Source organism: Rousettus aegyptiacus, unplaced genomic scaffold, assembly GCF_014176215.1.
Source record: "Rousettus aegyptiacus isolate mRouAeg1 unplaced genomic scaffold, mRouAeg1.p scaffold_m13_p_18, whole genome shotgun sequence".
Classification (NCBI taxonomy): Eukaryota; Metazoa; Chordata; class Mammalia; order Chiroptera; family Pteropodidae; genus Rousettus; species Rousettus aegyptiacus.
In genome coordinates, this window is record NW_023416293.1 from 19009089 (window position 1) to 19036237 (window position 27149).

General features: G+C 38.1%; 1 protein-coding gene and 1 pseudogene across 7 annotated transcripts in view; one reads left to right on the plus strand and one right to left on the minus strand.

Moving 5' to 3' along the window:
- RYR2 (ryanodine receptor 2) overlaps positions 1–27149 on the plus strand; it is a 525506-nt gene that overhangs the window by 213007 nt on the left and 285350 nt on the right. For 4 of the 7 annotated variants that reach the window (XM_036235620.1, XM_036235621.1, XM_036235624.1 and 1 more), the window contains exons 3-5: positions 2018–2122; positions 19182–19202; positions 23739–23753. In XM_036235620.1, coding sequence (XP_036091513.1) covers positions 2018–2122; positions 19182–19202; positions 23739–23753 — 141 coding nt within the window. The remainder of the gene's footprint in view (positions 1–2017; positions 2123–19181; positions 19203–23738; positions 23754–27149) is intronic. The other 3 variants (XM_036235623.1, XM_036235625.1, XM_036235626.1) reach the window with 1 other exon arrangement.
- Positions 25930–26047, minus strand: LOC118613426 (annotated as a pseudogene).

A 27149-nucleotide genomic window follows, 5' to 3' on the forward strand; every position in this document is an offset into this window, starting at 1 on the left:
GTGGCAGGCCAGGAAACTTGCTTGTGGAACCCACGCTCTTCACTGCTGTGATGTACTGATTCTCAGGGAATTCATGAGCCTGAAATTGGTTGGGGGACTGGGGGAGGGGTGGTGGTGGTGGTGGTGGTGGTGGTGGGTGTGTGTGTAAGTGAGTGTGTGAGTGACTCGGCTCTCAGTGGCTCTCAGTGACTCCCGGGAGCCACCTGGGAGACCTTAAGGAATTTTGCGAGCCCATTTGTAAGCTCTGACACTGTAATTAGCAATCATTGGAGTATTTACACCCTAGAAATGGGTAAATTCTACAAATCGGAGCTTTTTTTTTTCTTTTTCATTTTTTTTGAGAATTGGTTCACTAGAACACCGGTTAGTAAGGTAGCCCTCTGCAGCACTATTTGTCAGAGTGTGTCTTCCAAACCCTCAGCATTTAAAGGGTTATGAATGAAATAAACACTCCCATTAGCAGTTTGTTTTTTCTAGTAGTATTTGTCTTGGTCTGAGAAAGTTGGAACTGAGCAGATCAAATTTGAGAGCGTTTATTCCTCAGCGTCACGGCGGGAGAGCGCCCCTTTCCCAGCTCGCGCCCCTTTCCCAGCTCGCGCCTTCATGCGAGGACACCCGGTCGCTGGCTGTGGGGCGCGGGGTGCGCGCGCACTGGCTGCGCCCCGACTTGAGTGGCTCCCTTGCGTCCTGGCGGAGTGGAAAGGCTGTGAGCGCAGAAGCCCGCGGGGACTGGGCACGGGGACTGGGCGGAGGCATCCGGAGAAGGACGGTTCAGTAAAAACGAGACAAAACGGAGCACAGGTGCCATAAGGCGTGCGGGGCGGAGTCAGCTGGGCGGCCTGGTCATCCGCTTCTTTCATCCGTAAACTTTTTAACTTTAATCCTGGAACCCCGGTGCTTAGTCTTTCCTCGGAACTCTGAAGCACCATGCTGTTCTAATGAGAATCGTTCTAATGGTAGTGTTTCAATTTACTAAATACTTAAACATTTTAAATTGTCATTTTGCAGCATTGCGTCAGGTTATCAACTTTATTCACCTAGTATTCTTTTTATAAAGACACACTCTTGCTTATATGTTGTGTTTAACATATTTATAACGCTCTTCTATTATGAAAATCCTCCTTTGAGCATCTTCCATACCCAGCTGGTTGCCTGCTGGACCCTACTTATCCAAAGCCAAAGCAGACATAAGCGGTGATGTATCGCGGGGGTAGTTCTGTCTAACTTGCCAGTCAGCTCTTGGTAGTTAATCTTCTGGGATTTTCAGAATTACGGGGTTATTGACTGGAGTGGAGATTTAAGGGACGGAAAAAGAAGGGGAAAAGGATGAATGAAAAAATCAATGCGCGCAGCAGAACAGAAGTCAGAGGGCAAACACATCCAGCCTGAGTAAGCACAGTTGTCTTCCTGTGTAAGGAGAAGCCTGTGCATTGAGTGTGTTATACCAATTCAATTTCATATTTGCTTAACCTCAATATTAGTTTGAGGCCAGTATTTTCCTGTTCTTTTTATCAGCAGACTGCTCGGTAGGGTAGAAATGAATGCATGAGAGTCAGAGAAAGCTGGCGTTTAATCCTGGCTTAAAAATTCAGTAACTGTGACTTTAGAAAAAGTAATCTAACTTCTGTTTTCTTATCTGCACAATGACGATGATCATCCTTACTGTAGATGACCGCAGGAGGTATTGATAAGTCTCTGAGTGCAATTCCTATCACAGTAGTATGCAATAAATGGTAACTATTGTTATTCATAAATTTAAAAATAGATTAAGTGTGAGCAGTATAGATAATGTATTTCAGTGACTTGGGAACTCATATTAGAGAATTGATAAGTATTATTTTTCCGTGAAAGAAACTGAAGTATAATAAGGTAAATTGGGTCTGGTTGCTTGATGATGCTGATTATGGTTATGATGATGGTGATGGTGGTGATGGTGATGATGATGATGATGGTGGTGGTGATGGTGATGATGATGACGGTGATGATGATCATGGCTGCTTTCTCTCTCTCTGCACAGAATGTACCCCCAGACCTCTCCATCTGCACCTTTGTGCTGGAACAGTCTCTCTCCGTCCGGGCCCTGCAAGAGATGCTGGCAAACACGATGGAGAAGTCAGAAGGGGCGAGTACTTAATTTATGTACTTATTTATGTGCTATTTTATTAATCTTAGCTACGGTAGGAATGATTTCTTTCACAGGTATTGGGGCTTTTCTTTTCGCTACGATAAGCCTTTTACCTGTGGTTTCCTTAAGATTGACTTGGTGCTTTATCCAGTAGACTGGTGAGGTCTTAAAGAACTTTAAAAAAAATCCAACCTCAGGATAATCTGTGTCATTGAACCTCATGCTATGTTGTTGGTTTAAAACAGTTACTTTCTTTGAGCATTTCTTTGTGTATTTTTTTAAATCTTCAGTTGTTATTGTTACTATTTTAATTGCTTTATATATGCTATTTGTCATTAATCTTTATTTCATTTTCAAAAGCCTCTAACCACGTGATACATTCTAAGCTAATTCATGGCAACTAAAATTTCATGGCACTCATATTTTAACTAATGAAATTATGGTGATACAGTTTTAGTAGATTATAATTTTGAAAAAAGCTAATCATTTTCTTCTGAAAATGGAAATTCTTATTTTGTCTCCCAATGCTGACATTGTTCTTTGAAAATTTATTTAGTAATTTAAATTATTTTCCATGCTATGACTTGCTATGACTGATTTTTGAATTACCACCATTCTCAGTCAATTCTTAAAATTTTAGGATTAAACAGAAGGATGAATGGTCAACTTTTGCTTTCTTTTATGTGTGCTATAATGACTTCAGCATAAGGTTTAATAAACTATGCTATTTCTAGGAATGAAACTGAAAATTTTCTTTTGCCATTACTGATCTATGAGTCACTGCTATGGTTAATCACTGCTCGGGTTTGGATAAGTGTCGAGACTAAAAAAATGATGACACGCCATGCAACAGAGAATGAGTGGTCGGTTATGATGTGAGCATTTTTACTGGCCTGGTTGTTTTTTAAATTTTAGTGTAGCATAGATTAGGACTTTAATTGTTTGTACATTAACTCTAAATTAAAATTTTAATAGTATATTATTAAGTATGGAAGAGAAACTTTAATGATTTTTATTTGATATTAGACTAAAAGCTTACTTTACAAAAGATCCAAATGTGTTATGTGTATTTTAATTTTCCAAGTTTGTTTTTGGTTACATCAAAGTTTGGAATTACTGTATGAAACCATATAAAGTTAAACATTTTTTTTTCTATTCTTTAATGCAAAGCTTTTGCATAGGCTTAAGTTAAAGAGGAGTAAAATATTTCTCAATTCAGTTAATTTTGTTTCTACCTGGGATAACCTCTCCTGATTTTTAAACATCACTGGCACACATCAACTTTGAAATTCAAATCCATCTTTACAAAGAAAAATTAGTTTTCTTTTGCAAGAGCGTCTAGGAAAGCGTGTATTGTCATTTCACTTATCTTTGTAGATACCGATTTACAATTAGTTCTAGTAAATAAAGTTTAATAATTTAGGTGAACTTATTCTCTGGCGATTTATTTTATTATATCTTATTCAATTCAGACATTTTTGATAGGCACTTTCTCCATACAATTTTATTTTTTTTAACATCTAGTTTACTTTAAGGATTCCATTTCACAGGAGCACAGATATGAAGTGAGACCACATAGTATAGTGGGAAAGGCTTTGATTTTGGGGTCCATAAAATTTATTGAAAATTTTTACTTTTTCAAATAATACTTTTAATAATTGTTATTTTTCGAAAAGGCATCGTTTTTGTTTAATGCCATGAATACATCGAGCGGCTTACTTGTGTATTCTATTTAGGAGAGTATATTTTAAAATTATAACATTGATTGTCCTTTTTGTCTCTGGTTTAGTTGTTTCTGAGCGAATTATAGGATCATGCTGCCCCTTTTGACTTTGGCTTCTGGCCACTTGATATTGGTCCCTCATTGGAATATTGTGACTTGAACCAAGGGGGGAAAACCCCACAATATTTGCCTTTATATCCTGTTCCTTGGTGGGGAAGTAGGTTGAAATTTATAGTTTAGGTGATTGAGATTGATGTTATTAATTCAATTTATGTCATGTATTTTCCTCATAGGTAATTGGTAGTTTATTATAATTTAAATTATGAATGGTACTTTAAAATCTATAAAATTCAGAATATAATGTGTTACTTATAAATAAAACTATGTAGTTATAATCATTTATTTAGTTAATGGAAACTTTTTGAGCATTTATAAGATATGCTTTAAAGGCTCTGTGTAGAGAAAGTGAATAAGTGACTTTTGCAATTAATGAGTTCACAGTCTGAGGCAAGTAAAGAAAAAAATTATAGTACAACTTCACGTCCGTTGTCATAGAAGTGCATGTAATTACGGTGTGAGCATGACAAAGGATTCGGGTATGTGGAATTTGTTACTCCTTTCAATTTTCTTTGATTATTTAAACTATTAATATAAAAATAATTAAAAATTTTTCTTCGAGGAAAACTTTGACCTCATTAGGCTGTATTTTAGAATTCTAATAGAAAATGGCACTTGCCAGGAGATGATGAAACAAGTTTCATTTTTCCATTTAATAAAAAGGTTTATTATTCTGTATGAACTCCTAAGATGCTTCACATTTCTAAATTATATGTGTCTTGTAATTAAATGTAGAAAATAGTGCAGGGACTTAGTTATTAATAGAGATACACGTCAGACACAGATATGTTCAGTTTTTATGAAAAATAAGGTGGTAGAATGTGGAATATTAATACAGTTGTGCTGCCCTCCTAGAAAACCTGTGTTATAGGAGTATTCAAAGTGCATAAGCAGCAACTAGCTAAATTTACTGGTGAAGGAGTTTTGAAAAAACATTTTTTTAACTTCGAAGCACCGTAAGTGAGTTTTTTACATTTCTCAAACACCGAAGCACCGATTTCAGGCAAGCAGCTGCGTCGAAGGGAATTTAGTATTAACACAGGTGCGAGAGACGCAGTGGGAGAGTCTGCGCTGCGTTTCGCCGTGGCAAAGTGCGGGTTCTGGGGCGAACGCCTCCGCCCGCTCCTGCCTGGGGTGTGCCGCAAGCTCCGCGACCTTTCTGTGCCTTCATTTTCTCACTTAGAAAGTGGGGGACGTGCTGGCTTCTCCCTCAGAGTTTCATGGTGAGGATTTAATAAGTTAACACATCTAAAGCGTGTGGGCCAGTCGGACACACAAGGAGGCGCTGCAGCTGTGCTATTTTCATTATTACTATGATTTTTTTTTTTTTTGCTGCGGGTTTACCTGAGCAACCCCTACCGGACCTGCCCTTTCTGGAGAAAACAGCTAGAGACTTTTGGACCAAATAGTAAATTCAAAACAAAACAAAGAAACTACAACAAACCCCCAAGTGAGTAGAGCAAAACCTGGCAGATTCTGGAAATAGTTCAGACTTGGAAAATGGGATTGGCGTGAATGTGTTTCCCCTTTTTTAAGGTTTCAGCTTGAAGGTGGACTGAAGTCAGTGATCTATGGTAGCTGAAATCCAAAAGAACATGCATTGTCTGAAGATAGAATTCCAGGTCTCTGGAAAGTCAAGGAGGAATCCTGCAAAGAGAAAAATCTAGAGAGAGGGAAAAGACAGCCAGGAACAAGCCTGAGATGACCTGCCAGTCAGGGATTTAAAGCGGCTTTAACTGTTCAGCAAAATTAAGGAAAATGTGCTTACAGTGAACAAAAGGATTCAAACACTCAGCACAGAAAAATTATTTAAAGACATGAAATGGAATTTCTGGATCTGAAAAGATCACGTAACTGACACGTGGTAGAACTGGGCACTAACGCCTATGCTTTCAGCCCTTTATTGTCAGAGTCTGTGGGGTGAAGAAGCGCCTCGGACGAACCCCGGGGGTGTCCCCGCCCAAGCGGCGGGAGGAAGAGGAGGAGCGTCCCATGGGAATTAGCGGCTGGTCCGAGAAGCGCATGTGCAAGTTTCTACGGCTGCCGTCACAAATGACCGCAAACTTGGTGACTTGAAATGTCTGAGGGCAGAAGTCTCAAATCGGGCTCAGCGGGCTGGAATCGAGGAGTGGGCAGCGCTGCGTTCTTTGTTGAGGGTCCGGGGAACACTCGGCTTTCTGGCCTTTTCTGCTCTATGTTCTCGGCTCATGGTCCGTCCTCCGCCTTGGACCATATGGGATCATGTGACATACTCACAGGTTCTGGGGATTGCACGTGGGCATCTTTGGGGTGCCATTAATTGGATGAAAATCAGAGAAATCTAGTTGAGTAAGGCCAGAAAAGTGTACTTTGGTTTGATAGGAGCCTAGTTTTCCTGCAAACCAGTCAGTATTAATTTCTAACTTATGCGTACCTACCAATTCATAGATTCACACACATTTTATATTGAAAAGACTTTATTCCCTGAAAAGTTTTCTAAGTGTTCAGCATTTACTGGTATTTCCAAATGTGGATCTTATTATTTCTCCCATGTCCTTATTCTTCTGATATTTTGGTGTGTGTTTCGTGGCACTGCATTTAAAAGACTAATTTGTTCAAAATTTTGGGTAGACACGGCCAAGGATCCAAAATTAAAAGAATTAATTTTGTGTCCACTGGGTTGAGTTTATATTGATTTTTTTCCATTTACTCTCTCTTCATTAAAGTGAATTGGGGTCGTGTGGAAGAAAAAGGAAGCTTGACAAACCTTGCGTGGGGTTTACATAAATTGATTGTGTTCCGCACATTATTTTAAGTGAGTTTCTCAGTTGGCCGGGTTAACGACTCACTGGAGGACAGGGAAGTTTACTTAAACACTTGACGCTATTCCACGATTTTCAAATATTGTGCCACTCTGCACATCCTAACTCACCATTAAAATACTGAACTGAACAATTGGAATGTGAAACTGTGATTACAGCTTTAAATTCTGTCAGGACAGCAGCTGTCCACCTCTGGAGAGGCGGGCGCCGCAGACTGAAGGGGCCGCTGTCGCGTAGGGCGGTGCCGCGCTCCCGATTTCTGCTTGTGCGTCAGCAGGGTGCTCGCCTGGAACGTGCCAGGAATGGACACACACACGATACGAACACACATTCGCGCGTTTGCTGTTTGATTTCTGGTATTGTTAAAAGTAATTAGTACCTACCATGCGTGCAATATAAAAACGTATTTAAATTTTAGTACAAATTCCAGAACCATTTCACTCTTTTGTTCTCATAGCAATAACATAGAAGAGTATAAAATGAAAATACCTTCTTCATAATCTTCCTTTTCCCTGACGATAGCCACAGCTAAAGGACTGGTCTGCATCCATCTAGAACATAATACATAAAAATATTTTTACACAAACAGCATCATATTATAGACCGATGTGTCGTTGTTCACAACTTAATGATATGTGGTTTAAAAAAAATAAGCGCACAGAAAGTCCAAGGAAGAGAACGCAGGTGTAATCGGCCAGGCTTGGGCCCGGGTTCTTTACTTCTCTCTACTCTGTTCTCCTCGCTGTTGCCTTGGTTCTTAGTCTTGTTTCCCTCATAATTGCAACATGGCAGCTACAATTTCAGGGATGACATCCAAATTCAAAATCATCTATAGGCACCAAAGGAGATGACTTTCCTTATTTTTGCTTTTGGGAATAAAGAGTTTTTCCCAGAATTTCCCTGGTAGACTTCCCCTTCCTCCAAGTGTCACATACCTATGCCTGAATTATTATTGGCAAGGGAACATGGGGCATCACCACCGCCTTATAGCTTGGGGCGAGATGAGGAAAGGGCGCCTGCACAAAATCAGGTTCTCTTCTTGGAAAAAGGAAGATGCTTATATGTGTAAATGGAGGTTGGATAATTTCTAGTGTCATTTGCTGCAATGTATAGCAGACATGGAGTGAGCATCCTTATGCCTTAATGGAAATACTTATTTGAATTTAAGATCCTCCAGGTTCTTGATCTAAATTAGGTCTACCCAGTTAAATCCTCATCTAGGACAAGCCATCAGAGGCTATGCTCAGTCATCTCCACAGCTGGGAAATGGAAAACCCGTGTCTCTTTTCCACTCAGCGGATTCATGCAGCATTCATTCCATAAAAATGTGTTGAGTGAATTCTGAGCTGAAGACAGAGATAAATAAAAATGCATCCTTGCTCTCGAGGAACTTAGTAGTGACCAGAAAAGGTATATAAATCATCGTAACGTGGGTGAAACATGCTTTGATAGTTAATAGTTCAATGAGAGTACAGAGAACAGAGCTCTAATTACTCATCCAATTCCTAATTACCTATTCCCCCTATTAAATTCATACATCCCATCATAAGTGGCTGATGTCCTCAACAGGTAGAAACTGTAAAAGGCTTAATGGATTTGTCTGTTTATATTGTGGACAGTATAATGTGACTATTTATATTGAAACCACAATTCTCAAATATCTACTATACCTTAAAATTTTATTGCTTTGGGAATGGAGCTATAATGCTAATAAATCAATACATTTACTAACTTGACATGGTCGTTAGTATCTTATCCAAAGCCTCTGTACATAACCTGTCCTGCATCTGTGAAATCGCAGTAGTGATTTAAAAGCTGAATGTGATTATTTCTCCTAAAGGGCTTGGAGCTAAAAATATTCACTAACACTATTTATCTGCCACTTATGCAAATGTGGGCATTTGTCTAGGGTTGATATGTGCATCTTCTATGGTACTGTCTGTTTCTAGAAAGAATACTTTCTACTCTGAAGCTAAGGATGCAACATGTTACTATGTATTTGAATGCTATGTTTTACAGAGAATCCAGCCACAAACTCAATAAAGAGGCCAATTTAATCATCGTGTAATTCAATAACCATGATGCTGTTATGACGCCTGTTTTTGATTACAAACCTTGAATCTATAGATTATTTTATTTGATTAGTGTCATTCAATTTGGACATCTCCCTCAAATTTTTTTTTGTTTAAAATGAAAAAAAAATATATTTTTAAGAGTAAACATTTGATAGCAAATGAATCAGATGGTAAATTTTTGTAATAAACTGTTTCTAAATGTACCAGTATTTTAAAGATATTTATAACATTTTTGAGATAACCATCCTCTAATTTTACTTCCCTCATTTTGATAAAAATTCTAGTCTAATTTGACAGTCTGCCTCCTCCTTTCACCGATCTTCACTGCATGGCGTCACCCATCACTCCCTCACCTCCTAACTGCCACTCTGTCTTCATCTCGCTTGACTTTCCTCCAAAGCAGTCATTACCGTCTGACATACTTTATGTTTCTGTTTTTATTTTCATGTTTTCAACATACCACCTGTCCCCTTTAGAGTGTAAGCCCCATGGCGGCAGGGCTTTGAGTCTGTGTGCTCACGAGCTGTGACACCAACACCTAAGACAATGCATGTCATGAACCAGACATACAGAAAATATTTACTCTCTTGAGGGATTACAGGATAGAATTTATAAGCCAAAAATTAAGGATCTGGGGTTCCAGTCAAGGTGGCGGAGTAGGTAAATGCTGTGCTGGCCTCCTCTCACAACCACATTAAAATTACAACTAAATTTCAGAATAGCCATCATTGGGAGTCACCTGAAGTCTAGTGGAACAGAAGTCATACAACTAGGGACACACAAAAGAGGCCACCTCGAGACTGGTAGGAGGGCAGGGACGTGGAGTGGGCTGGTCTCACACCTGTGTGTAGTGGTTGAGAATTTAGAGAAATATTTCAGGTGTTGAGGACTCCCCTGAAAAAGCGAGAGGTCCCAGCTCCACACCATCTCCCCAGCTCAGGGTTCCAGTGCTGGGAAGAGAAGTCCCCACAATCTCGCTGTAAAAATCAGTGGAGATTGTGCCTGAATGAGAAGGAAGGCAGCTGGAGACCCAGGCAGTCCTCTTAAAAGTCCCATGCATGATTTACCAGTGATGGACTCACTTGCTCTGAGCTCCAGTTCTGGGGCCACAGCTCAAAGGGCGCTAGGGACACACGGGGAGGAACCGAGTTGTCTGGCTTCAGGGCGAGGGCTGGAGGGGCAGCTTCCTCCCAGGCAGAAGTTCTGGAAGATGTATTGTTCCTTTGTCCCCACCCCTCCTTTCTGGAGTATAGACCCATGTGGCCACCATCTCTGTGTCTCCATCACCAGGCTGACACTAGTCGCCCCACCCTGGTGATTCCCTGAGACCCAGTCCGGCTCAACTCGTGGGCCCACTGAAGTCACTTCTAGTGGCTTTTCCATACAAACAGCCTATCTTGGCTCATGCTGTGGATTTTCCCAGGAGTTATCAAAGGCTCACAGAACCCAAAGAAGCAGCGTCTGGCCTCAGCACACCCCGTAGCTGTTGCCGAGCAGCCGTAAGCTTGGCACTGGCAGCAGCCAGCCTCAGTTTGCAGCTTGGCTTCTCGAGGCACTTCCAGGCCCAGCGCGGGTGGCAGACATCTTCAGATTGCTTTGTTGTTCATGCCAGTTGACTCCAGGCAGGTCACAGGCTACAGCTAAACTTGACCTGTGGCTTGGCCCCTCCTATGAGGCTGTAGCCTGCATGCTTGGTGGCCGGCTTTGGTCTGAGCCAGAGCCACTACCTGGGGTTACATCTGAGAATGACACACTCTACTAAGACCTGGAGATTTTTGGAGCCCTACCTAATACATAGAAACAAACACAAGTAGGCAGCCAAAATGAGAAGACAAAGAAACATGTACCAAATGAAAGAACAGAAGAAAGCTCTAGAAAGAGAACTAAACAAAATGGAGACCAGCAATCTACCAGATGCAGAGTTCAAAACACTTATCATAAGGATGATCAATGGACTTAGGGAAAGAATAAATGAACACAGTGAGAACTTTAACAAAGAGGTATAAAACATAAAAGTGGAGATAGAAAACATTAAAAAAAATAGAAATGAAGAATGCAGTAGTTGAAGAAAACATTAGAGGGAATCAACAGTAGATTAGATAAAGCAGAGGATCGAATCAGCAATTTTAAAAATAAGGTAGCAGAAAAACACCCAATTAGAACAGCAACAAGAATCCAAAAAAAAAAAAATGAGGATACTTTAAGAGGTCTCTGGGACAACATCAAGCATAACAGTATTCACATCATAATGGTACCAGAAGGAGAAGAGAGAAAGCAAGGAATTGAAAACCTATTTGAAGAAATGACTGAAAACTTCCCTCACCTGGCGAAGGAAGTAGGCATATAAGCCCAGGAAGCTCAGAGAGTCGCAAACAAGGCGAACCCAAGGAGGCCCATACCGAGACACAGCATAATTAAAATACCAAAGGTTAAAGACAAAGAGAGAATGTTAAAAGCAGCAAAAGAAAAGCAGTTAGTTACCTACAAGGGAACTCTCATAAGACTGTCAGCCAATTTCATAACAGACTTTGCAGGCCAGAGGGGATTGGCATGAAATATTCAGTGATGAAAAGCAAGGATCTACGACCAAGATTAATGTACCCAGCACAGCTATCATTTAGAATCAAAAGACAGATGAAGAGCTTCCCATACAAGAAAAAACTAAAGGAGTTCATCAACACCAAGCCAGTAAATGTTAGAGGGACTTAAGAAGGAGAAAAAGGAAAAATATAAAAAATATGAATAACAAAATGGCAATAACTACATATCTATCAACAATTACTTTAAATGCAAATGGATTAAATGCTCCAGTCAAAAGATAGGTGGCTGAATGGATAAGTAAACAAGACCCTTAACATATACTGCCTATAAGAGACTTGCTTCGTATTGACAGACACAAGCAGACAAAGTAAAGAGATGGCAAAATGTCTTTCATGAAAATGGAAGCAAACAGAAAAGTTGGAGCAGCAACACTTATACCAAACAAAATGACTTTAAAATAAAGGCTATAACAAGAAACAGAGTAGGACCCAGTATCCCACTTCTGGATAATTATCTGAAGAAACCTAAACACTACTTTGAAGGGACATGTGAATTCATATGTTCATTGCAGCATAATTTACAATAGCCAAGATATGGTTGCAACCTGGGTGTCCATCAGTGGATGAATGGATAAAGAGAGTGTTGGTACATGTACACAATGGAATATTACCCATAAAAAGAATGAAATCTTGCCATCTGCAACATGAATGGACCTAGAGGGTATTGTGCTGAGTGGAGTGAGTCAGACAGAGAAAGACAAATGTCATATGTGGAATCTAGAGAACAGGAAAAACAAACAAACAACAGAAGCAAGCTCATAGACACAGAGAGAGCATTTTGATGGTTGTCAGATTGGAGCATGAGGAGATGGGTGAAGTGGGGAGGAGATTAAGAGGTACAGATTGGTAGTTACAAAATAGTCATGGGTCTACAGAGTATACCATGGGGAAGGTAGTCAGTAGTATTGTAATAACTGCGTACAGCGTCAGATGGGTGCTAGATCTGTCGGGATGACCACTTCATAAGTTGTATGAGTGTCTGGCCACTGTGCTGTATACCTGAAATTAATATAACATTGTATTTATAGAAGATGAATGTCTAAGAAGGGTTTAATCATTGTACTTATTCCTGTTGTGGCAAAGAAGGTGGATGGATATCCTAATGCAGATCTCTAAATAAATAATGATGTCTTACATGGAAAAAATTAAGGTCGGAAGAGTTCTAAAAGTTCTGTTTCTGCTACTGTAGTAATAGTTTTGAACATAAGGTAGAACTTTTGCCTGTTAAGTGTATATCTCCTTTTCACTTTGCCACTTTATCATGGAAGAAAAGGAATATTTTTTGAAGGAAAAATAAGAAAATGCCCTTTGGAGTTAGGTCGCCATACGTGCTGGTTCGCCTGGCACAGTTTTAACACCTGAAGTCTCAGCTTAATTGCTGTTAGTTCTCGTTTTGCTTTTCACAGTGTCCCAGTCTGGATGGGAAATTATCTGGCTACCTCTAGTCGTAGACCTTTGTGAATCAGCTTAACCAAGAATGTGTACTCGGAAAACCATAAGTTACTGAACAAAGAAATTGAAGAAATACAAGTAAATACAAAGGTCTCTAGTCGTAGACCTTTGTGAATCAGCTTAACCAAGGACCTGTACTCGAAAAAACCATAAGTCACTGAAAAAAGAAATTGAAGAAATACAAGTAAATGGAAACATATACTATGCTTATGGATAGGAAAAATGAACATTGTTAAAATGTCCATATTACTCAAAGCAATCTATAAATTTAATATAATCTCTATCAAAATGCCAATAGTGTTTTTCAGAAAACTAGAACAAATAATTCAAAAATTTATATGGAACCATTGAAAGATCACGAATAGCCACAGCAATCTTCAGAAAGAAGAAAAAAGTTGGAGGTATCACCCTACCTGATATCAAACCATTCTACAAAGCTATAGTAATCAAGACAGGATGGTACTGGCGTAAAAAGATAGACATAGACCAATGGAACAGAATAGAGATCCCAGAAACAAATCCATGCCTTTGTGTTCATTTACTGTGTTCATTTATGCCAAAGGAAGCCAAAGTGTACAGTGAGGTACAGACAATCTCTTCAATAATTGGTGTTGGGTAAACTGTACAGATACACTCAAAAAAAAAAAAAAACTAAACTAAACTGGACCACCTTCTTACACCATATATAAGAATAAATTCAAAATGGATTACAGACTTAAATGTAAGACTCAAAACCATACAACTTCTTGAATAAAACATAGGTAGTAAACATTGCTCTTAGTAATATATATATACACATATACGTATATAATACATATATACACATATGTGTGTGTATATATGTATATGTGTGTATGTGTGTGTGTGTGTATATATATGTATATATACACATATATACATATATATATACACACTTAGCTATAATCTCCTCAGACAAGGGAAACAAGAGAAGAAAAAAATAAGCAAATAGGACTACATCAAACTAAAAAGTTTTTGCACAGCAAAGGAAACCATCAACAAAATGTAAAGACAGCCCACTGAATGAAAGAAGATATTTGCCAATGATAAGGGTTAATATCCAAAATTTATAAGGAGCACACACCACTCAACACCAAAAAAGCAAATAATCTCATTAAAAAATGGGCAAAGGACCTGTATAGGCATTTCTCCAAAGAGGACATGCAGAGGCCAACAGACATGTGAAAAGATGCGCAAGGTCACCAGTCATCAGAGAAAAGCAAATTAAAACCACAATGTGATATCACCTCACACCTGTCAGAATGGCTGTCGTCAGTAAATCAAAAAACAGCAAGAGCTGGTGAGGATGCGGAGACAAGGGAACCGTGTGCCCCGTTGGTTGGATTGCAGATTGGTGCAGCCACTATGGAAAACAGTTTGGAGGTTTCTCAGAAAATTAAAACTAGAACTACCTTATGACCCAGTAATTGCACTTCTGGGTATTTATTCAGAGAAAACCAAAACATTGATTCGAAAATATTTGTGAACCCCTGTGTTCACTGTAGTGCTCTTTACGGTAGCCAAAATGCGGAAGCAACTTAAGTGCCCATCAATAGACAATTGGATAAAGAAGCGGTAGATATATACAATGGAATATTACTTAGCCATAAAAAATGAAACCATACCATTTGCAGTGACATGGATGGACCTAGCGGATATTATTCTAAGCAAAATAAATCAAAGAAAGACAAATACCATATGATTTCACTTACTGCAGAACATAAGGAACGAAGAAACAAACAAACAAAATGAAAACAGAGCCATGGATGCAGAGAGGAAGCTGGTGGTTGCCAGAGGGGAGGGGCCCGGGGAACTGGGCGAAGATGGCGAAGGGGTGAAGTACAAACTGGTCGTTGGAAATCAGCCTCTGGGGCGTGAAGGGCAGCACAGCGAGTGCAGTCACTGATACCAAAATAACTGTGTGTGGTGCCGGGTGGGTACTGAACTCATCTGGGGGATCACTTTGTGAATGATATAAATGTCTAACCATTGCGCTAGACACCTGAAACTAATATAAAATTGAATTAAGAAACAAAATATACTTAAAAAATAAATGTCTGCCATCAGAGTGACCAATAAGGACTGAAAAGACACAGATTAGGAGTAGAATTCTTGAAAAATATGAACAATTCTGATACATCAGCAAGAGAAATGTTAGACAACCGAACAGAAAAAAAAATGGGTAAAAGGCTTGAACAAAATACTTCCCAACATTGAACAAAATACTTCCCAACAGTGAATATTCAGATATCCAAAAGCATATGAAATGGTGATTATTTCAGTAGGCATCAGAGAAATGCAGATTAAAACTATGATAAGGTACTACTACAAACCCACCGGAAGAACTAAAATTAAAACAACCAATAATACCAGGTATTGGCAAGATGGGAAGCACATGAATCTTAGACACTGCGGATGAAAGTATAAGTTCACAGCATCTCTTTGCAAACATCTTTGGTGGTCTCTCCTAGAGCTGAGAAACTTTAAATCATGACCAGGTAACTCCACTCCTGGTTTGTACCCAATAGACAGATTCATGTATTCTCCAAAAGATATGTACAAGAATGTTCACTACAGAATTATTTGTTTTAGCTCCAAACAGAGAACAACCCAGTGTCCAACTCAAAAGGATAAATGAATTTTTGTATGTTCATACAATGGAATAAACAGACAAAATGAATTAATTACTACTACATGTGACAAAATGTAATATTATAATTATATTATAATTTATATATTATAATTATAATCAATATTATGTTCATGATGTTTTATTGTGATATAATTATCTGGAAATATATCTTACCAATGTAATGTCAGCTGAAGAAGCTAGATTAAAAAAGACAACAAGGTATGTATTTCCAAAATTAAAAATGGTAAACTAATTAATAGTGATGAGTAGCGGTTACCTTTGGGGAGGGTGTGAAGACAGCCTTCAGATCTGGGTGCTGATTACATGTGTCTGTTCACTTAGTAAAATTTTGGCAAGCCACATACTCATAATGTATATGTTTTTCTGAATTCATTATAAATATGGTCCCTCAAAATCATAATTTTACTTTAAATAATTGAAATGACATCATTATATTTTGAATCCTAGAACATAGTATGAAAATTTTTAATTTTCCCCTCAATCTCAATAATAAACATGTGCAGTGGAGAATTATTTATAGAATAGTCTTTTATTTTTTGTTTTCTCTAATTTCTTGTTTAAAAAAATTTAATAGCAGGGTAATGGATTGTAGGCATCCATTAAATATTTTAATTACTGTGTAATTATAATATAGTCTACATTGTATCCATGATGGATGTTTTATTTTTGTAATATAATTATCTAGAAATGTATCTGTGCAAAAATCCAGACATGCTGTTTGAACAAGTGAAACTAAATAACATTTCAATGTTACAAGAATCTCTGGATGCATTTTACTTCTCTTATCTTGATGTTGTCTGAAGTGGCAGGTACTGTGAAGTAGGCTGTTGAGCAATACCAAATTAAATCAGACGAATTCGAAACCAGAGGGGAAAAGGATGCTGTATCTTGGATCTGATGTACATCGAGCTGGTTTGGGAGAGTGGGGCTTCGAAGTCAGAGACCTAATTTCAAGGTCAAGCTCCGTCCTGTAGTAGCCACGTGACCCTTTTGTCGTTGTTGTGGAAGAATCTTGGTGCCCTTATATGTTCTGCGTTTCCTTACGTGGATAACGCAGTGAGACGGCATGTGAAGTGTTTCTCTGCAAGCCCAGCACAGAGTGACTACGTGACCTGTGACCTGTATATTCAATAATAGCAAAATTTTACCTTAAACAGTAAAGCAGGTAAAGCACGTTGGCAGAAGCAACCAACCTTTTTCTTTTAGGTTATGGAATTGTTCATGTTTACATGTCCTAAATTTATTTAATTAAAATATGAATGCAAAAATAGAGATGTCATATGAATGTCCTACCTTTCATGTGACGATATGATTTAGAATTAATTACTTTTGTATTATTCTTACCTTATGTCCTCCATGCTAAATTAAGTTGGTATTTAAATGATTATTTTGTTTTTCTTAATAGAAATCTTGTTTTAATTTGAAAAATAAACTTGCCCATTTCTGCCTTAATATAAAATATTAAATAGAATTTCATACAGATATTAAAATATTTTTTTCTCTGAATTAATGGAAACAATATAGCTTTTGAAAATCCCACATACTTGGATAATAAGTTATTGAAATAAATGTTTATTTGTTTTCAATGCTTTATGGATCTGGTATTTGTGCAAACTGTAGAATTGGCCAAGTTTATTGTGAACTTTTATTTCCCTTTCTTGATTAGCTCCATATAAATCATTCTCCTCTTCACTGTTTGTAGGCATTTGAGTAAATGATTCTTGTTCACATTCATAAGAGACATGTCACAAAATCACTCCACATCATTATGCATAGTTACCGCTGTGTTGCGCTTCAGGCAGCCTTCTCGTTCTGCAGGCCATTTGTCTTGGCTTGTGTTTTGGGCCCAGAATTCAGCCAGAATGTGCTGTTCGTAAGCCTTTCCTTGGGTATTTGGTTATTGAGTCTGTAACATTATTGCTACTTTCGTGCTGCTTAAGAAACTGTTTTTCTTTGTAATATAGATCATTAAGGAGCTTCCATTACTAATTCCAGTAGCATGACTCATTGAGAAGCATCCCGATGAGTTATCTTTGAACTGGTGCATGTGTGTGTCCGTGTGTGTGTGAATGTTTAACATCTAGAAGTGAAAATAATGATGGGAGAATGTTTTTGATAATTGTCATAATCACTAAATATATGACATATCTTATTTTCTTGATAAATATGAGAAGGAAATTATTTCACATATTACTTCACATTTCCTTGAGTTTTTTTTTTTTTTTTTTTTTTTTTTTTTGGGAAGAGAATGAATATAAGAATTTGTCCTTTTTGAGGTAGGAAAGCGAATGATAACTGCAGCATACTGGACATTAACGAAATTGCTTCCCTTTGCCCCAAGACCTAAAGAAATAGATTCAGCATTCTAGTAAGTTAATGTTTAAAATGAGGACTTGAACTTTATACAACAGTTAAATTTGTTACACATTTAGAATGAAAACCAGGCCTTTCCATTCAGCAAACTGTTCTTTCTTAGATAACAATTGTGTCTTTTTAAAATGCACAGATCAGGGGTAGACTTAGAGTAGATTTTTGTGAGGATGAATATATCACAGAACAGTCTGTTACAAGTGGCCTGCTGAACCTGCTGAATTTCCCAAGGGCTTCAAAACAATTTCACCTGGATATTTAATTTGCTCTTTCTATATTTCTTTACAAAATTTTAGAGATAATCACTCTGTACATGGTATTTTATGCACATTTCCTTCTAGGCACTTGATTAGCAGGGATGGAGAGTCTTAGCATGGCCCCAAATCTGCATCTGCATAGCGTTAGCGTCTTACCTGATTAATGAATTTTCTAAGGCAGAAAATTATTAATAGAGTTAAATGCATGAGGAGTCCGACGTGAACCTCATTCTCACGGGACCCCAGTCTTGCGCTGTCAGAGGGAGGCGGCTGAGGAAGCTTCGAGATGAGCGAGTCCTCCACTGTCAAACGTTCGTTATTCTGACGGAATTGCTAGGAATCCTGGGACATTGTAGAAAACGGTCTTTGTCGATATACAGCTTTTTATTTGTTCTATTTTGATTTAGAATATAGTTCTGTTCACTTATTTTTAAAAGTCACATAATGATTGAGACCAACATGTGTTCATTAGTAAATACAGTTTTAAAAATAAATTGATTCTGGTGTAATTTCAGAAGTATTTGGCAAGGTATGCCTTCCTTTACATTGTGAAATTTTATATAATGCTTAAAAAGATTGGGGTAAGAGAAATTTTATTTTGCGAGAGATTTAGAGTTAGATGCTGTATTTCTAAATTGACCTTTTTCATTAAATAGATTTTATCATTAGAGGAGAACAGTGCTTCCTTAGTCAGGAGGCCTGTTAGGTTTAAGAATTAGGTAAATGTTCACGTTTGCTTTTGAATATATTGGACTATAGTTATTATCATAGCATTTCGAGCCTAATGCCTTTTGAAGTTTGATTACTAACTTAATTGAGATTTTGAGATTTAATGTTATTAATTAAAAGTTTGAGTACTGTTTCTTATCCTTTTGAAGTGGATGTAGATTTTAGTTCAGGGACCACAGTTTATTTAAATGGCAGCAATTGAAACGTTGCTAGGTATTTATTGGTTTACTTGTTGTTTATTTTGGCTTTTTCTTTCCACAGAAAGTTGATGTGGAAAAATGGGTATGTGTTTCCATGTGTTTACAAAGAAACCGCGACTTAAACGCGTGCATGTTTGCCGTTGCCTCTAATCTTCTTGTGTGGCTTCCTAGTGTGGCTTGTACTATGAGTTTTCAAAATAACCGCTATGTTGTAATGAAAAAAATATTTTACAGATCTCTTGTTGGAACTTTATGAGATTCTGGTTTTGCTTAATCTGAAATGGGGAATATTTAAATACTTTCTATCCTTAGAACCATATAAATTCATTATTGTTTATATTATATATCTTTCATCAAGAACTTGACTGTTTAATCTTAAAATCCTACTGCTTAGCTCTTATCTTTTTTCACGTACTATAGAGGAAGGCCGTATGTCACCACTGGGGCCTGTGAGACGGGGAAGAATCACAGGTCATTGAGATTTAATACTTTTATTGAAAATATATTTTAGAAAGATGGAGAATGCCCCAAGGAGGCACATGGTCCCAGCACTGTACCCAACAAAAAGGGTGAGAGAGAAAGGGAGAGGGAGAGGGAGAGGGGAAAAATGGGAGAAGGGCCGAGGGGAGAGGGGGAGAGAGGGAAAGAGAGAGAGGGAGAGAGAGCTCACAAGTGAGAATGTCTGCTTTGTGTTTGGGCCATGATGGGTGGTTCCAAAGGCCTTCCTAGGTGATTGGCAAGTGAGGTCATTTTGATTGACACCTGGCTGCCATATAACTCTTCGCCTGCTGTGCATGTGCTTACCCAGAATTCAGTCTGTTATAATTAGATTCATAAACTTCCAGGCATAAACATAGTATTATAATGAAGCTTAAATTGTAGGTAAATTAGGGCAGTTCCTTCTGCGCGGGCATCCATGGCCAGATTAAGCCAGTTAAGACTATGGCCCTCCTGTCCTTTGTCCCTGGGGATGCAGGAGAAATTCTCTAGCTGCCAGTGGGGTGGTCTCTGGGCTGGGCAGACTGGGGAGGAAGGAAGCCCCAGGCAGCGCTCCTGCCCCGCGCTGAGGGCAGGAGCTCAGCTCGGTGATTTGCAGATGCAGGTCACAGCGATGAAATGTGAGGCTTCGCAGTGGTGTGGCGGACGTGTGCGTTTTCCTTTACCCTCTGAAAAGGACTAGATAACTGTTTATACACGTTTATGTCAAATTCGTTACACTCAAAGCAAAGACAGTCTAGTTTAACACTGTGTACAGAGTGGTCTGGTCGATCGCTTGAAAAGACAACGGTTGCCACCGGCCTGCCCCCAAAGCATGCTGACTTCGTTCTGGACAGCCGCGTGCACGTGGGACCAGGTGCTGGCGATGGCCGCTGCTGCGGGCCATGGCCCAGCGTTGCCACGGGCTGTGTCCTTGGACGTGTGTAGTGGAGGGATGCGAGAAAGTGAAGCGTTTACATGGGATGTTTTATTATAAGAGAAATAGGCAAGGTTTGTCACAAACGTATATCCACGTGTACTGTTTCATAGTATACATTGACATATGCTTGGAACTTGAAATTGTTCATCTTAAACTTCGTCCCCTAAAGTTGGTTGGGAGCCTCATTAATCATCATCAATTTAAAATCCTTGCCAACAAACATACATCTTTGGTGGTGGAATACTTCTCTTTTTCTCAGCGTGACGAAGCCACGCGGTTACCAGCTGGGAGATTAAGGAGACTCCCAGCATCTCGATGCATGGAGAGAAAAGATGACAAAAGAGGCTTCGGTTTGATGGATGTTTCCACCCCACTCCCATGGGCTTCTCAGCCCGAATTTTGACCTAGACTCTTAGATCGTTGCATTCGGTAATTCTTTATAATAGCCCCCAAATGTTTATTTTGTTGCTTTGTTGCTAATTCCTTATCTTTATAATTTTTGAGAAGACGTTTCAGTAAAGGTTTATTTAAAACCTTTAAGACAAATCCATATGTAGAAGTATTAATTTTTTAAATGTTTTCATTTCACAAAACTGAAATAACAGTTAAAAAATTCAACTGAAAGGGCTGATTATGGTAGAGGAGCTTTTTACATCACCTGAATTACTGGTTCTTTCTTTGTGCCAGTAATAGATTGAATATAATTATGCATTCTCTTGATGTCCAGTGTTTGATTACAATCTTCAGAATAAAGTATTGCTATTTGATTTGCTCAAAATGATTATGCTCAAAAACCCCTTAGGTCTTTCAGTTCTCCTGGATCAAGGGGCACACGCTTTTAGGCCAAAGACTATTATTCTGCTTCTTTTCGTCATCCGTTAGACTTCCAGGGCCATCTGTGCTCAAGTTAAACAAGGATCGCTATTTCCTTCCTGGTTTTTATGTGATTGGAGTGTGACCGGGAAGGGGTTATGCCCCCAACTCTTGCTCACATTTGAAGCTTCATCTGACGTGCAGTTCTGAAGTAATTAAACTAAACCTGAGGCACACTTGTAGTTTTACCCTGAAGAACTAAAATCCCCCCTCTGTGTTTCTGTGCCGATTGATCATCCCCCAGCATCCCTTCTGAGACAGAGGCAGTGAGAATCCGCGCTGGCACCTGGACTCAGGGGCTTCGCAGTCACCTCTGTGTCGTGTGCAGCGAAGTTCAGCTCTTCTCTAGTGAAATTTTCGTGAGGGAAATAACACCAAATAATCCTTTTATTGAACTTACTGTAAGCATAAAAATGATATTCTCTACATCTACAATTTAGGCTATTTAAAAAAATATTTGTTTATTTGCATGAGTTTCTTTCTTTTCTCCTTTTTCTCATGTCCTTGTGCTCAACTTTTAAGAGGCTATTATTAGTGTTCTTTTTCTGTTGCTTTTTATCACACCCAAGCAGTGTTTACACTGAGATTAAAATATTTACCTTTTTGCTTTAATGTATTTTGCTTTCCTCCTTGCCCTGGAATGATCCCTTTTGAAAATCTCATAATGTTGTAACTTTGGTAATGTTCAGCACTTAAGCTAAATTGACTAAAATAGGTGATTTATACAAAAAAACCTCAATAATGATTCAAATACTCTGTAATGTTCTCAATTATCTTTTAAAATAATGTGTGTCCATTACATCTGCTATTCTTTCTCGTTCTGTAGATGGATATTTGAACATTTGCTAATTTCTAATATTCATTCTATTTTATCACATCTACAGATTACTCTCCTCTAAGATGTGTTCTTCCGACAGTCAAATGCAATGAAAAAATTATGACTAGCAGGCCTCAGTAACTCTACTGACCAGTCTTTTTTCTACTTACTATGAGTATAAAGTAATTCAGTTTAAGTAACTGACAAAATCACTCAGAATGTTTCTGAAAGAAAAAAATCTTCAAAACCTAGAGCAATTTTATCTCATGAAAGAAGTATCTGCTATAAACCATGCTCCATAGCAAAATTTTGGATTTTTGTTTTTCTTCAAATTAAAGCTTGAAAAGTAATTGTTCCAAATTCTTCATTTAGTGATATCTGTGTCACTAGCAGTCACATGCCAGCATGTGATTATTCAGTTTCGACGTGGACAGTTCATTTCCTGATATCATTTACTGTTGTTATCAGTTACAAAAATGTAACTAAACAACCTGTATTTTCAAGGCGAGAATGAAATGATTTTTTTCTTTTTATAATTTTTTCCTTAAAATTATAGCATTTAAAATGAAAAAATCAGTCGCTATAGAATTGCCATTGAGTAATAGGCACATTACCACGTATGTATGTTTTAGAGAAACAATTGTGATACTTAGAAATATCTATGTTAGAAAACTATATTAGTTTTCTGTAAAACTAATGTGGATATGTGTATTTTTTTCTCTGTGGTATTGAGATGCTCGTGACAAGTAATTTAGCCCTGAGTTTGGAAAAGTAATGCCGTTTTTCCTTCTTAGCTCTTTTTCATCTGTGTACGTCTCCTAGGAGTAAGGGAAAATACTTTGTGGGCTTAAAGAAAAATGAAACAGTCTATGTACATGTATGTTTTGTTGTAGAAGGAAAAAAAAGAGCTATTCTAATGGAAATCATGAGAAAATGCTATTTCATTTTAAGATAAAAAGTTGTTTTGTGATTTTCTCTTTGCAGTTCACCTCTCACAGTGTGGCGTGTCTAGCGAAGGCTCACCGTTATTTTGCATGAAATATGAGCAGCTCATTGTAGCATGTTAGCTAAAGATCTACCTTACCTGTTTCTAATCCGCTATTTTTACTAAAATTTGTTATGTTGCAATTTATATCACTGCATTTTTATGCAAAAGATGAAAAAACTTAAAGCATTTTCAGAGTATGATTTTAAATTATACCTTTGTTTTTTTGGTGCTTAGAAATGTAAATTGAATCATGCATTAAAGCAGCAGAGTAGCATGTTTTCACAGAAAAAGGAAGAACTAACGTAAAACATGTTTAAAAGAGTTTTGCTTGCTGAAGCTTTTCTCTAGCATGTAGATGATATTAATCTTGTTGTGACAACACAGTGAATGTGTTTTTGTATGTTTATTGTTCACATGACTACATTCAGAATAATGAAATCTTTAGAAATAAGAGATATTTTAAAATAAATCCTTTAAAGAATATATAGTTAATATTTTCTCTTTTTTCTTTATGCCCCCACAGAAATTCATGATGAAGGTAAGACATTGGATCATCTGCTATACATGTAATGCTGTGTACATTTTAAGTTTGATTTAATTTTTTAATTCATGACATTTTTCTTCACATTTTAAAGGTTTCTAACAATTAAATCAAACTTTGGAACTTTCGAGTTTAAATAAATAAATCACATGGTTAGATTTGTTAGCTTAACAAACACATTTGACATCTTTGGGTCATGTTGTAGCCTTGTAAGTTTTATTTAGCCAATGTTCGGAATTTCTCCATTGAAACAGATATTTTTTAGTAGCTCTCCATTTAGAATCGTCACTGTGGGATTTACTTGGCTGTTTTGTGTTCGAGCACTTTCACATGAATACAATGGGAAATTCTTACACTGAGAATTAGAAAAGGCTCCTAGAAGCTACTATAGAATTACTCCAGTAGAAGTGGAAATAATTCAACTCCTTTTCATTTCTCAACCAAATTGAAAAAATATTTTGAAAGGTTTTAAAACAAGACAGACTAAAATAGACTGAAGCACATTGGTCACATCATTGAAGGAGAGATGCAGAATGTCACGATTGGGGACAAAACGTAGAAAGTTTTTGTTTCAGTTTTGTATACTCAGCATTTAATTTTTATCTTAAAAGCTGAGAAGCAACATATAGAGAAATTTGTTGTTTTCAGTTAATAAAGGCCTAATGTAACTTAAAATTGCAAAAGAATTTCATTTCAAAAGATGTAAACTCTAAAGAGTATTAGGTCACAATTCCTGTGCAGATTGAAAAGGAAGCAGAGTGTTCCCGTCGGTCTCGCGTGCCTTACTCAGCTCAGCCATTCACGTTTTACGAGACCGAACCTGGAACGTGAGGTGCTGACAAGTGGGTCTGTTCATTCGCATTAAGAACTTGATACTTTGGACAGGACGACAGAGCAGAGCAGTAATTTGAAGCCATCTATCAAGAAGGACACAAAACATTTTCTGAAATTTCAAATGACTGCAACTATTATGTTTCAGCAGAAAATATTATCATTACATTGAGAAGAGGGGACATTAATCTCTCATTTAGACACATTGTGAAACAAGAGTTCTGGTTGGAAAAATGTTATAATAGCAGCAAGACATAATCATTTTCTCCCCTTGAAAATATTAATCAGTAACTAATAAGATTCAGTTTTAAATACTTTGTTTTTCTTGCTAAGTCTGTGTTCACTGTACTCGTTTACTCATCTCAAGCCTCTTCCCAGTACCACGTCTCCTTCCCCTTGGAGAAGGGTGAATGGATCAGTTAGTTGCCTGAAACAGTCAGGATCTTTCGTGAGAGCAGATTCCTATAAAAATCAATGCAAATAGAGGATGTACAATCAGCTCAAACCAGGCGATATACCTATGATAATGTAATTAGGTTGGCTCTGAATCCTTTTAACGACAAGTCCAGAAGCCTAATAATGACTTATTTCCACACCTGCACTGGACCCCCTGGGAAGGTCAGAGTTCGATGAAGTGGAGGATATACGCATGATATTAGAATTTAAACCACTTAAAAGGAGAAGGATGCGAACTTTTATTCAGCTTTCGCCTTCCAATCCTGATCTGTTTTGGGTTTTGTTCTGGACAGATGTCTAGCCTCTTGGAACCAGGCAGAGCTTCCTTGTGGCAGGGCCATGTCCGCCATAGGTGCTAAACAGCGATTGCTTAGTCCTGTCACTGCCCTGATCTGTCCCTTGGGAGACTTTTGGTTAAGACACCATCACAAGTAAACCGTCCAGTGCCAAGTGGCCGTCTTGACATTCACCTGGCTTTATCAGCTGGTTACTTTGTCCTGAAGGTAGATTTCCCATTGATTATTATAAACTCCTGGGAACTGGGTACGTGACTCGCTGTTGAAGGTTCCAGGGCTGGCTATTGGGGACCCACAGGAAGACCAAAGGCCAGGCCCGGCAGTCTCCTGTGCTGTGCACGTCTGTGTGGCAAGGTCATTCTCAGCTGATGGGAAGACTTACACCTTGACAGACGTTTCTGTTTGTCTCCCTGAAACAACTCATTGTCCAGGTATTAGTATTGGAAGGTAAACTTAAATGTCTGAGCACTGTGAAAGAAGTTCTCTAAGGAAAATTTATTTTTGTTGTTGTCCATAATTTTAAATTTCTGCAGTGTAGCTTAGTGTTTTGTGCAGTAATGCACGCTTATTTAAAATTTTGTTATTATTAATGCCTACAGCACCTGGTCTTCCTAGGTGGTCTCCCATCCAACTACTAACCAGGCCCGACCGTGCTTAGCTTCCGAGATCAGACGGGATTGGGCTTGTTCAGGGTGGCATGACATAGACTGTGGACCGTGGCTCCATTGGGGCGCGAACCCGGGACCTTCTGCGTGTAAAGCAGACATGGTAACCGCTACACTATGTAACTGTGTCCAGTAATGCATGCTTTTAAGAGTCTAACTTTCTACATCCAGGATGGCATGTTAGGTTATAGCAGGCTAGGGGTATAGAAAAGTTCTCCTGTAGAGTCTGATTTATTTAAAAAATTTACATAATAAGGGTTTGGATTTATGAGAAACGTCCTACACTGATTAACATAACATTTTTGTGCAAAAAAAAAATGATTAGTAAAACAGAAAACCTTAAAATATTTCAATGTTAGTTTTAAATGGCAATAATACTAAAGACATGTTAATAAGCAAATAATATAGTATAAACATGTATTTAACAAACATAGAGCCAAAAAAATCGCAAACAACAGAAACACAGAGCCAGTAATTTCCGTGGGTGTACAAACCCCTTTAGTTGGTCTTAGCATTACTGTTCTCATTTTATGCATTATGCTCTTTTGCTGTTACATTTTAAGCTTGTGACAGCAGTACCTCAAATGCAGCTGCAATGATCGAATGTCTCCCTCCCCCCACAGAGAGGGACAGCAGATGAATAAATTACGCCTTATTATTAATGCATATTATTCTAGATAAATGTAAATGTAGAACATCTACATCAAAGCTTTTACTTACAATATGAGTCCCCTAACTGGACATTTTCTGGCAAGACCCTGCCAAGCTAGCGGCATAGGAATGCCTAATAATAGTAAGTTAATAATAAAATGATGCTTAGGTTTTGTTTGAATGTGTTCAGAACTTTTTAATCACTTGTGGTTCATGAGTTTGTTTTTCTTTTTACACTGTTGTGTAACATGAACCCTGAAGGTCAGCTCAGTGGCAATGAGACCAAACCCTCACAGAGATCTGAAAAAAATGTTAACCGATATTTTTTTAGAAGTCAAATCTTACCTTTTATTACATGATGCTCAACTCTGCAGTGCCAGACATGTTTAGAGGGAGGAGTTTGGAAATGGTTGTTGTTATTGTTTTATTTTTTCTCTTGAGAGAGTGACAGTTCCTTAACATAGGCGGTAGACCGCACAGCAGCAGGAGACCGC